At 37.7% G+C, this 13,191-nt stretch overlaps 1 protein-coding gene across 2 annotated transcripts in view; it reads left to right on the forward strand.

The window, feature by feature from the left end:
* LOC108431062 overlaps nt 1–13,191 on the forward strand; it is a 63,952-nt gene that overhangs the window by 42,965 nt on the left and 7,796 nt on the right. For both annotated transcript variants that reach the window (XM_017703958.2, XM_017703959.2), the window contains exons 4-5: nt 4,884–4,996; nt 12,151–12,240. In XM_017703958.2, coding sequence (XP_017559447.2) covers nt 4,884–4,996; nt 12,151–12,240 — 203 coding nt within the window. The remainder of the gene's footprint in view (nt 1–4,883; nt 4,997–12,150; nt 12,241–13,191) is intronic.

Raw genomic sequence — 13,191 nt, forward strand, 5'->3', positions numbered from 1 at the left:
ACAATACAGGTCAAAAAGAATTTACAAATATATATATATATATATATATTTATATATATATATATATATATAAATATATATATATATATATATATATATATATAGTGAGAGAGAGAGAGAGAGAGAGAGCGCATGCGAGAGAGAAAGATTAATTCAGTGAAATTTAATACAGTATAAACCTACATTTATTAAAATTATTATCATCATCCCTTTGTACAGTACCTGTGCAAAAGTTATGGTAATGAAAATAAGGTTACATGTCCAAAATTAAATATATAATTTTCTGAACATTTCAATGCACAATTTAGATTTATTTGCTTCAGATCCTCTACAAAATTTGGAAAATCTGCAATAATACAACATAAATGTGTTGTAAGCAAAACTGGCTAGACATTCTTGAACTTGGCTTTAACCATTAGTAAGTCTCAGTGAGTTAATTGACCTTTTGCAATTTAACACTGAACTTGGTGCCACTTACACTTGGTTTCCATGCCAACTTCAGTGTCTGACACATGGAAACAGTAGCAACCTATTCCATACTGGTCTGTTGTTTGGAACAGTGAGTTCTTAGAAATAGCCTTCTAGAGGACACCTGCGTCTGGTTTGGCGGGATGTTGTGTCTCTTGTTAGGAGTCATTACCTCACGTTATAGAAAAGCTCCACAGTCTCTCAAGTGTCGCGTGGACCTTTTCTGATGTCATCCCACGCCAAACACTCCCAAAACCCGCTATCTGAACACTCAGCCATTAGCTTCCCCATTTCCCAGTGAAAAGCATGAATAAGGTCTGTGTTAGTGAGAGGGGGAAGGACCCAATGTTTAATCTTCCTGTATGTTTACCTTTCCTGACCACTCTGTTATGCCACAGTTTCGGAAGGTACAAGTGAACAGCAGGGTGGTAGAGAAGGTAATTTGATTAATTTCCTTCTTCACTTTCTTTAATGACCACAAAGGTTATTATACTTCTTTAAAACTATAGGTAGGTAGGAGAGTTCTTTGGAGCAATTGCATGAAAAGAAATGCACGTTGTTCCCTAAAGAACTTCTTTAAAGAAATACCCCAGTGTTTTTCAACCAAATTTCTACCTGCCATATAGTTAATTAACACAAATAATAATTTAGACATACTGCCCTGTATTTAGTAAAACAACAGACCTGTTGTCCCAAAACACACTTGGACTGTAAGCCAGGAGTTGACATCTAAGTGTGTTTTGAATCTATGGGCTTCTATTCTTTGTCAGTAGTTCCTTATCAGTAGTCACCAAAAGCTTGCTACAGATGCGGCAGATATTAGGTGGGAAAATGCTCTATTACTCATTTAAAGAATCATCCATTCAAAGATTCTTTGCAGAACCAAAAGTGATGACATTGTATTCCCTTGCAAAAAATATTGCATTCCTTCACAAATGTTTTGTATTTCCTCTAAAAATTGCATTCCCTCACAAAATATATGTTCGTCAGACAGCACGCAAACATAGGACCAAAGGTGCCAAATGACATTGCCTGCATTAGAGCTTTGTTTTTAGCATAGTTAAAGTTAAAAGCTGTTTCCCCAGTTTCGAGTTTCAAGTTTGACATTTGCACAACATGTCAGGACATTTCTGCATTGAACAGCTTGTGGTGAGGCTCAGCTAATCACTCTACAGAAGTAAATAATTAAAAGTAATAAAAGACAAAAACAAACTGAATTATATTAAATATACACAAAATATACAGAAAATATAGAGACAATATGCATTTTAAAGTGACTCATTGTTATTGTTCTTTAAAGTGACTTATAGCAGAGATATAATATAATAACAATATATTATATCGAGATATGATATACAAACAACTCCATAGCAGAGATATGATATAATAAAAATACTGACAGAGTGACTTGGGTGAAATAATAGTTGGGGAAGGACCCACAGCTTCACAGCTTGTTCAGAAGCCCGACAGCCTATGGGTGGAAACTGTTTATTAACAGGGTTGTTCTAGCCTGTATACTGTGAAAACTTCTGCCTGATGGCAGGATGGTGAACAGGCCGTGTGCTGGGTGACGCTGTCTGACCAGATCTTTTTGAACTTTCCGAGGCAGAGGGACTGGTAGATGTCCTGTAAGGCTGGTAGTTTGTTGCCTGTGATGGCTTCTGCCGTCCTCACCACTCCTCTAAGGGCCTTGCACTCATAGGCGATGCAGCCGCTGTACCAGACAGCGATGCAGCCCATCTGGATGCTCTCTATGGTGCACCTGTAGAAGTTGGTGAGGATCTGAGGAGGCAGACCAAACTTCCTAAGCACATGCAGGTCTATTCTGAGATTATTCAGCGATTGTTCTCTGCAATCTCTGTAAATGTAGCAATGTAACAATCTCAGTTTCAGTTTGTGCTTACTAATAGCTTAATAATGTTTGATTTTAAGAAGTAACACTATGTCTTTAGATTTCAATCCAAGATCAATGTAAAATTCAATGAGATGCTCCATGCTTGAGCTTAAGCAAAGCACACCTTTCTTTTGCAAGCGAATGCAAACCGTTTGCATCATAAAAGCAAAACATTTGCAAGGGAACACACATTATTATTAGGGCACCTTTTTGACACCTTTATTTTTTAAAGCTGTAATTCCAATGCACATGGGAGAGGAAATAAAAGGGGAGGAAACCGGTGAGTCTCTTTAATGTGCTGGCCTGAAATAAATTGCTGAGATGACCTGAATGGTCTAGTATTGCCCAGAACTGGTGGGATATGATGAGGAGTAAAGTGAAGGATTAGAAACAAGAGGGAAAATAAGGAGCTAATTACGTGCTGTGGTTGGATGTGTATCAAGAAAGAAAATTGTCAGAAGTCACGGAAGTAGCAGTGAAGGGAATGATTGAAAGGAGGGGCATATAGAAGCTTTTGGGTGTTACTGGGCTAGATTGTGGGCTAGAGTGAGTGTGTGTGAGGCAGGAGGTTTGTATTGGACAGGTTGCTTCTAGGGGTTGTTACTAGGCAGTGACAGTTGCATGACATAGTGACCAAGTGGCTAATGTTTGGCAGTGCTTACTGATGTTTCGTGACTAATCCAAGTTGTGCACGCATGCGTGCATAAATGTGTGTGTGTGCGTGTGTGTGTGTGTGTGTGTGTGCAGGTTTTTGGAACAGACATTTCAACTCCTGTCTGGATTACCGAACAGTAACTGACATCTTTTGACATGGCATCACGCAATGGCATATTACATGTGGTGTGGTTTGACAGAGAGTAGGAGAAGAATATAACTACCTCAAGCTTTAAATAAGCAGGTGGTTATATCCAACCCATATATCGCTGTTGTCAGAACAAAACCTTCTAAATCCATTTTTGTTGTTTTTTAGTTTTTGACATAATTTGAAAAGGCCGTTGTGTGTAAATTTCATGATGAACAGACGAACAGAAACGGCCCAAAAAGACATGGAAAAAACTTTGGTTCCACTGACTTACATTAAAAGTAAGGAAGTTTTTTTCCTCCTGCTGTAAAGTCACCACTTTGGAGATAGGAGGTTTTCTTCTGACAACAGCGATATATATGTTTATATATATATATATATGTGTGTGTGTGTGTGTGTGTGTGTGTGTGTGTGTGTGTGTGTGTGTGTGTGTGTGTGTGTGTGTGTTGTTTTATTTATTTACTTGTTTTATTCCAGGTGTATATATTATGATGTCTATTGATCTTTAATGTTTTTTTTTTTTGGTGTTTTATCAATATTTTATATACACCACCTTCTCATGATACCACTTTCCCCCTTCCAAACCACAATGAGTGAAAGCCTGACACATGGGCCCATATTCATAAAGCTTCTCAGATTAGGAGTGCTGATCTAGGACAGGAACAGACCTTAGATGAGCACGCCTACTCAGAGAAGCATCACAATTTGAGGCCCTGATCTCAGGTCAGTGCAGATGTTCATCCACATAATCATGAAACATTTTTACATGGAAATGTAAGCCATGACTGGTTTTACAGTTAATCAGTTTCATGTAAGATTGCTTGCTTTGTTAAGAAGTAGTCAACATATTTATTTCTAAATTGCATTCAGCCTTTCTTTATTCATGTGTTTATTTGACGTCTTTATTTCTGATTTCAGCCAGATTTCATCCTTCATCATTGCAAGCAGAAATCCTTTGGATAATCAGTAAAATATGACAGTGTTTTACAGTAATATTTATTGTCTGGCCTGCTGATGGAGTACTGTGTCTTTAAGAGCCACTGGGAAAGAGCTAGATTAAAAGATGTTTATTATCCCGAGCCTGGGAAAAATCCAAAATGCATGCCGGGTCTCTGCCAATCAGATGAGAAGGTCAGATGTTCTAGATGCCAGTAAAGGACAATTTTTTTTTCAATATAAGGAGGAAAGCGTGATGATAATGGGAAAAAATTAATCCTTTTAAATCGTGAAAACCTAAAATGCTGCTTTTTTTACACTTCTTCAGACTTTCAAATTCATTTCTAATTACTAGCATGTATATATAAAACGTTTTATTATTGTTTTAGTTGTTAGGTCTTTTTCTTGGTGGTAATTCAATGCATCCACTGATAGACACTTTATGGCAATTATATGAAATCCTTCGCATGGATGGACCACCTTGAATATGAATAACACTTTGACATAATATTTGTAAACAGCAAACCATTTCTTACACCACAGCAATTCAAAGTACATTTGTCCTATTCCAATATATTTATAGATGTATGCATATTGTCCTTATTGCTTTATACACAAGTGCATGCACTGAGAATATTTCTTGAAATAATGTGAAAAGGTGAAATACAATGAGAAGTAGGCTGAATGGACTCATGCTAAGTATCCTGCATATACTGTTGCAGTGCAAGACATTTTTTGATTCCTGATTGATATTAATTCTTTTGTTCTGTGTTTTCCTGACAGCCAAACAGGAGAAGCCATCTCGGAGGCACATCGGCCCTTCATCCGCTCAGGAAGTCAGAAAGGAGAGTGTGTCACCCGCACCCATCATCTCTGAGAGTGAGCTCCTACTGGAGGTGTGTATCTGTTAAATTTCCGTACTTTAATATTAAATGCAATCTTAATGAGCATGAAAGTGGATCTCGTGTATTTACAGCTGTACAGGCACAAAAAATAATATATATAACATAATTCTGGGTCTATTGAGGTACATTAGAGATGGAAAAGGTTGTAGGTGTTCAGGTAGTGATGGTGATTTTACAGAGATGTAACACTGGGCAAGAAGCTTTTCATGCTCCTGCAGATTTTGGTTTTGATGGGCCTTTTCAAGGGTTAAAGTCTTAGAAAATGCCATGACTTTAATGTGGAAGCTGAGAGATTGATCAAAAATAAAATAAAATTAAATTAAATCTGCTTGCTGCTGGTTAAGGGTCTATTTAATCCTTTCCATGATGGTTTAATTGGGTTTTATTTGGTTACTGATTTATTTTGTTCATTGATTTCAACTCTCAAACATCCCCTGTTTGATCAGAATGTTGTTATTAATATGTTTTATTTAATAATAAACAGTTGTGGTTCATATTCAGTGAACTTTTAGAGATGAAGGGACAGTGTGAGAGTTTTGTAAGGTGTAAGGTGCATTCTGATTGGCTATCTGCACATCCATGTGTCTAATGGGAAACATTTTTTGCAAGCAGTTGCTTTCTCAGAAATGTCTTGTCGTAGAGCTGTTCTTAAAACCGTCTGCCCTACATGTCAGACAAAAACAATGGTTTGTGGTTGGTTATTTTCTCAGTCAAGTGGTACTTTTATGTCAAAATAGGCAGTTCTTGGTCACATTCAGCAACAAAACACAGTGGAAAAGTCAGGCTTACAAGACCATGGAGGGAAATGTGCTTAGCCATCAGCAGTCTAACGGAAGTCCATAAACAAGTTTCTGGCCTTCATGTCTGATGCTGCAGCACAAAGTCAAGGCCCAATGTTTCTGACTTTGTCCTCAAAGCTGTTTGTCCTTTATTATCGGACTAATTCCGAATCTGTGCTTTGAGAAAAATCATACTAGTCAGCGTTTTATTTCAACATGACTGTTTAAGGTTCACATGTTATCTTACAGTTCGGTACTGCCTATTAACCATCATACTTTTTCCCTCATCTTTAACAAAAAAGATTGAATCAGGAGTCTAATATGGCTGCGAGTGAAACGCTGACCTCCTTCAAAGGAAAGCAAAACACTGGAAAAACAAAGAGGAATTTCTCAACAGCTCACAGGCCTGGTGACATTTAGCCATTAAATGCTTTGAATAGACTTTCAGTTAACCATGGTAATGTGTTGCCCCTCATTGCGTGACTTGAAAAACCACTGATTTTGGCCTTGCACTATTGTGTGCGCCGGAGAGGGGTGGGGGGGTGGGGGTTGCCTAGCCTCCAGAGAGCAGGAATATTCCAGAGAGTCCCCCCACCTCCTTCCTTCAATGACTCAAAAATGCTTGGAAAGCCTGGTGATGTTCTTTTGAAGTCCCACCAACAATGTCATGAAAGAAGTAAATGGCCAGGATGTCAGCTCAGCTGGTGGAAGAAAAGGAAAGGTTTTTAAAACTGCCTGCACAATTATTCTCTGATTTCTCATGACTCGTAGTTTCCGACCGTTTGGCAGTCCTGGCATCTCAAGCAAAAACTGTCACTCTTGCAAAGAGTTCAAATCATAAAAACCAGAAGTACATAAACTAGAAATCAAACTCCTGTAATGGAGTTGGAACTGTACTTTGCTCTCTGTGGTCAAACAGCTTGCTTTCCAAGGGCTAATCAAATCAGAATTCTGTGAGGCATGGATATGGAATTCTTAGAGACATTGACATTTTGTTTTGAGGCTGGAAGAATGGCATGTAGTTTGAGACTGACATTAGAACAAAACTAGGGTTACAAAACAACCTGAAGTGATCAGATCCAAACTGTCTAGGGTGGGGAAGGCTGTAAATTAGAGCAGTTTATATGATTGCCTTAAATAATGGATTTATATATATCCAGACATTCACTTACCTGTTTTTCTCCACCACTGATGGTTTGGGCTATGTGTTCCCTGTTTTTATAACTGATTATAACTGATTGCATTTCAACAGCAGCATTTTTATTTTTTAAGTATGCAAGAGAGTGTGATCGCTGAAGAAAGGCATTATAGGGACTACATATTTCATTTTTATACAAACTTAATGCACCCTAACGCAGGGCATTGTTTTGTTTGTGCAGAATGAGGTTCGCAGGTTTTTTGAGGCTGTCTTGTGAAATGCTGTCTTGGTAACAGTTTTAACATGATGATGCAGAATTGGTCTATCAAAGAAAAAAGGTAGTTCATCAGCAAAGGAGTCAATTAGTAGAATGCAAGACAAAATATAACAAACAGAAAAAAGGGTAATAAGGCAAAAGAGTTTCAGTTGTTTGTGATGCCCCATGAACAAAAAAATCACCAGCTGCACTGATAGAAGTTTGAATAATGATGGTACAGTGATAGGGGCAAAATGAGAGGAAACAGCAGAAAGTACAATGATCGATTAATCAGTTAAACAACACTCGTACTGCAATGTGGAAAGTTTATAACACACCACACCCTTCATTATTCCTTGTATATAGGTATTTTGTTTAAGTCACATGGGGAATCATGCTGATTGCATGACTAATCTGTGGGGCCAGTTAGTTCTGATTGGAGTGAAATGGAATTCTGGAAGAAAGCAGATCATACAGTCGAAGGCCAACTCAGTGTCCAGAAGGGGGGGGGGATCAAAGAAGGGAAACAGAAATATGGATAGGTAGATATATGCGCAGATGGGTGGGCTAGAGGGAGGCAGACTTTCAAAAGTTTTGTAGTATGAAAAGTAGTATAGGGCCTCAAGGACAAAGAGAAAGAAAAGCAGAGAGAGAGCTAGAGACCATCTAATCTCTTCAGACACCTACATGCTCTCACTAACAACTCTTGCACATCTACTCTTGTAAATGGGTTTACATCCTTCTGTAGCAAGAAATGTATAAAAAGGGAATCGTGTTCAGTTCCTGGTAAATGTATAATGTATTTTCCTGCTAGGAAAGCAAATGTATATGATTACCTAGGAAGTGTACACATTTCCTTGGAAATCTACTTCCATCCTCGTCAAGGGAAATAAAAAAATAAATGATAAAGGTAAGCTGTGCCAAAATGTTAACATCCAGTAGCAGCATTGCGCACGAACAAAAATGTTTGGTTATAAAAATCATGTGTAAAAGAAAAAAAAATTTTAAACACTTATTGCACAATTTGGTCAGCCATTCTAAAGCTGCATTGGAGTATGCACAGTTCATAGGGTTAAGTCTCTTCAAATCACTGGTTTTGCCTCTGTGCCTTTTTTTTCTTAATGAGTGTTCATTAAACACTGTAGCTCCAAAATGATAATAAAATTCTATTTCCTGCATCAAATAAATTTGCCTATGTACTCGCTAACACACCACATGTTCAATATCTTATGATTCCTTGTGGCTAAGGAATCATAAGAGATGATTCCTCAGCCAATTTGATTTATTTGCATAGCCTGGTAAGTGCATTTGTCAGCAAGACTGTGCTTGTTCAGCACCAAGTTTGGCCAGACTTTGTTCTACCATTCAAGCCAACTTAAAAAGCATACCTTGCGGAACTGTCACTACAGGTAGTTGTGCCAGTATTAGATGACATGTTATGATTGGTTTTACCTTAATGAAATATGGAAATCTGGAGCCATTCTCTATCTCTAGCCATTTTTTTCAGATAACTTGTTTTTGTCCATGCTAGTTGCTAGGTTATGCTTGCAACCCATTTTGACATGTGACGTTGTCAGTTCTGATGGCCTCGCTAAACTAAGAATCTTGAGTATCGCCGTAAAATTTCTCATTAAATATTTAATCGTATGCATGTCTGAGCTGCAAGACTGATATAGAGCTCGTTTTTGAGCACGCATGTGGTTGGATGCACTTTCTAGTTTAATATCTGCATAGCAACAGACATCAAAATAGATGTGGAGACAAAGTGGACGAGAGGACGATTAAATTTTAAGAAGAAAGGGTAATTTACGTCAAACTTCTAGGTAAGAACGGCCGGATTCTTTGTTGCTGCTAGCCTAGACACTGAATTCATTAGGCACGAGGACATGTTTTTGAGTGTTTTTTGCATCCCCTTTTCAGACATGTACATAAACTGGAATGACAAAAAAAAAGAACAAGAATTGGATTGACAGAAATGGGCAAAGTGGCCTGGTGATTTCATGATGTCTGTAGTGCTGAAATGATTGCTAACACTTACTTTCATGTCAGCGGTAATACAAATTCATAGAAGCTCTTAGTGGTGGCATGTCTGTATGTGTTTATTTCAGGAGAGACCCATCATCATCAACATAATGTATAGCAAGTTTGAAAGGCTCAAACCTCCTTACATTCTTGCTGGCCTTGCAGGCTACAGCAAATTCTTTGTATAAGTTAGTGTCTGACCAGTCTAAGTTCTCTCCAGTGTCCATCACATTTACCAGGAGATCTGATGATTTTTCACAAAAGAACTGGAAATCATTTACATTTACTGGTGAATGACTAGCGTAGTGGATAGCAAATGTTTAGCCATTTAGGCCTTACACTAGATTAAAAAACTGTAGAGCATGTCTGTGAAGATTTGATTGAATTCAGCCATAGAGCATTAATGAAATCAGGTACAGATGCTGAATGATTAGTTCTGGATTGCAAACAGCAGATATTCGATATAATTCGATAGAAATTTCTGTGTTAAATATTTGGGCTACATTTGGATGGCTTATAGGAGCTTTGTGATTAATATAGAAAAGTAAACTGAATTACATTCAATGCTGTTAATTAACAGCAAATGACAGTTTTTCACATGTACATTTTATTGGTGTAACTTTAAAGGATGAAACAGCACTTTTCAGTATTTTCACTTATAATTATCTGCAGGAAAAAAACAAACAAACAGAAAACATAATGGAAAATTGACAGTGCTTTCACTATGAAACTATTTTTTTTCACATTGTACAAATATGACTTAGTGCCATACCAGTGCTTCAAATTCAGTTTAATTCTACTCCAATAACATGATGTTCAACATCACAACAGACAGGCTTATTAGACTTTTGTGTTCAGTGTTTATGGCTTTTGCAGCACACACACACACTTGGCAGGGGAAGAGCCTAGTGGTGCTGACCTGTTCTGTCTCACATTAAAGTGGAGGTGACAGGGCTTGGCCCACAGCGCACTACAACTCACGCGATCGCCGGCAAGTTGGCGGTGGAACAAACGTTCTGGCAAGTTAACAAACGACTATGCTCAGAGCCCAAACCTCCATGATTTCCTCCCTTCCTCGACTGCTACAGGCCTACTACAAGCATACTGTCTGAATGACTGGCACTGAACAGTGAGGAGAAAGTGGAGTTGGCATTTGTGGAAGACAAAGTGTTGTCAAAAATATCAATAATATTACTTATATAGAGAGGACAGGGTTGGGCAATATGGCAAAAATGCAGTATTGTGATACTTGAAAACATTTTCATGACACATGCAATGTATTACAGTATGTAGTATTTTCCACTTAAAAACACTGCTGGGGAGACACCTCAGGTGAATAGGGTAATTTTTGAAAAAATAAATATCACCATTGACTTTTGCCAGTTGATTTTAGAATTTAAAAAGGTTTATTTCCTTGTGAAGACACACTCCAGAGAAAGGATTTCACTGAACCAATGATTAAAATCTACCTATTTTATTATTTATACTATATATGTTCATATAAAACACTTTTCAGGTGAATTCATAAAACAGGCTTGCTATGAGCTATGAATGCATTATCTTTCTGTAAAAATCTTCAGAATATAGTAAAGAATGTCAAATTTAATCAATATAGGTGTTCTAGAAGCTAGTGAGATTTTTGTGTGAATGTTGTCAAAATTGCAAAAGAAATATTCATAAATGAATCTATTTAGATTCTACAAGAAACAGGCTTTTCAGAGATACTGTATATAGCATGATTGGGCCAGGTAGGGTGGAGCTAGGCCTTCACTGAATTTGTAATTTTGAGGAAAAAAAACAGATGGAAGTGGATGTAAATTGACTAAACATGTTAAAATAAATTTATTTCTTTTGTGTTTTGAAATCTTTATGATCACAATTCAGAGAAGTCATGTTATAAATCATCTTAAATGTCAGTAGTATCACCCCAAAGCACAAAAAAACACTCATCGAGCACTTTAGTAGCGACACCTGTATGCCTACTCATTCAGGCAATTATCTAATCGGCCAATCGTGAGACAGCAGTACAGTCAATAAAATCAAGTATGGACCCGCAGCTTCAGGTAATGTTCACATCAACTATCAGAATGGGGAAAATGTGATCTCATTGATTTTGACCATGACTGTCAGTCATTTCCAAAACTACTAGGATTTGCACACACAACAGTCTCTAGAGTTTACTCAGAATGGTGCAATAAAGAAAAAACATCCAGTGAGCAGCAGTTTTGCAGATAGAAACACTTTGTCTATGAGTGAGGTCAATGGAGAATGGGTTCGACTTGTGTCAGCCAAGAACACAAAGCTGAGGCTGCAGTGAGCACAGCCTCACTAAAACTGGACAACCAAAGACAGGAAAACATCTGATGAACCTTAATTTTTGCTGAGGCAGACAAATGGTAGCGTCAGAATTTGACACAATTTTTGTCCATTAATACCAATCAGCCGTAGAATGCTACAGCCTTTTTGAGCATAGTTGCTGACCATGTACATCTCTTTAAAAAAACATACAGGAATTGCATGATGCAATAATGTCAACATGAACCAGAATCTCCAAGTAATGTTTCCAACATCTTCTGGAATCCATGCCTTGAAGAATTAGGCAAAAGTAGGCTATGTGCAGTACTAGTACAGTGTTCCTTATAAAGTTCTCAAGAAGTGTATATCATACATGCAATGATTTTTATTTTTACTCAGCATAATAAGGAATATGAGCTCCCTCCTGTCCCATATTAAGCTAAATAATAAATACAGAAAATAATGACACAATGGGGTAATATCCAGTTATCCATAGAGTTCTTTATTACCAAACAGTTTTTGCAGCTTGACAGAGTGGCATCACCAGCAGCTCTCTACAATTGGTCTCATTGTCTATTTTTTCATGATAAATGCAATGTACTCAGGAAAGCATCTCATGATGTAATTCATCTGTATTTATCTGTTTTTTTTTCAGTCCCTGACTGGATTTGCTCTGGTTGTGAGCAGTGATGGAATGGTCTTCTATGCTTCCTCCACAATAGTGGACTACCTGGGCTTCCATCAGGTAAGTTATAGATGTAATAGAACTTCTCTTTTCTCTTTGTCCCTGATGCTATCTCTGTACATTGACACTCAGGGCTTAATTTGTGCCAGAATAAGTCTGTTTTGTTGGCCTCTAAGCACTTCATTCACATATTAAATACATTATTGCCAGAAACAGTAGAAATGTGTAGAGAAAAATCATAATATTTTCTAGACTTCTACTGTATAACCCTGTGCTATGGCACACATGCACTCTGTTTAGGTGCCCACAGTTACAGAAACTAATAAAAAGAACACTAACACTCACAAATGCTTTAATTTAGCTTAGTGATTTTGAGCAATGTCTGTTGGTCCATTGATCGTGAAATTATAGTTTGCCAACTATATACAAACTGGCATTTTACTGTAAACAAATACCAAATTTTCCCAGTGGCTTTCATATGCAACTATATGGGTATATATATATATATATATATATATATATATATATGTGTGTGTGTGTGTGTGTGTGTGTGTGTGTGTGTGTGTGTGTGTGTGTGTGTGTATATCACACTCTACTCTTACATCTGTGTTGACCCATCTAACTTTCACTGTAAACCTCATTCTCTCACTCTCTGTGTCCCTCGTGCATTTGAGCTTATAAGATCATGTCACCTGAAGTCCTTTTCAGGAAAAGATGAGGTCACCATAAAGTCAGGGGTCCTGAGGGAGTCTGTTCTCTGTAAAGGGAAGGCCAAGTCCTGGAGTACTAATCTAACATCAACTCTTCACTGTCCACAAGAATTCAAGTCTAAAATCATTCAAGTGCTTAACAGCGAAACTGATCTAGCAACAGAGGTGCTAGACTCCCCAGGTCGTGCTCTCATTCGCTGGTCTTCCAGGCTCCTTAATTATTGAGAGTATCAAATCTGGGCATATGCACCCACACCATCCACTTAAATCACGCACACACACCCCGCTGCCGGCACCACCT

The sequence above is a fragment of the Pygocentrus nattereri genome, chromosome 24 (assembly GCF_015220715.1).
Source record: "Pygocentrus nattereri isolate fPygNat1 chromosome 24, fPygNat1.pri, whole genome shotgun sequence".
Lineage (NCBI taxonomy): Eukaryota > Metazoa > Chordata > Actinopteri > Characiformes > Serrasalmidae > Pygocentrus > Pygocentrus nattereri.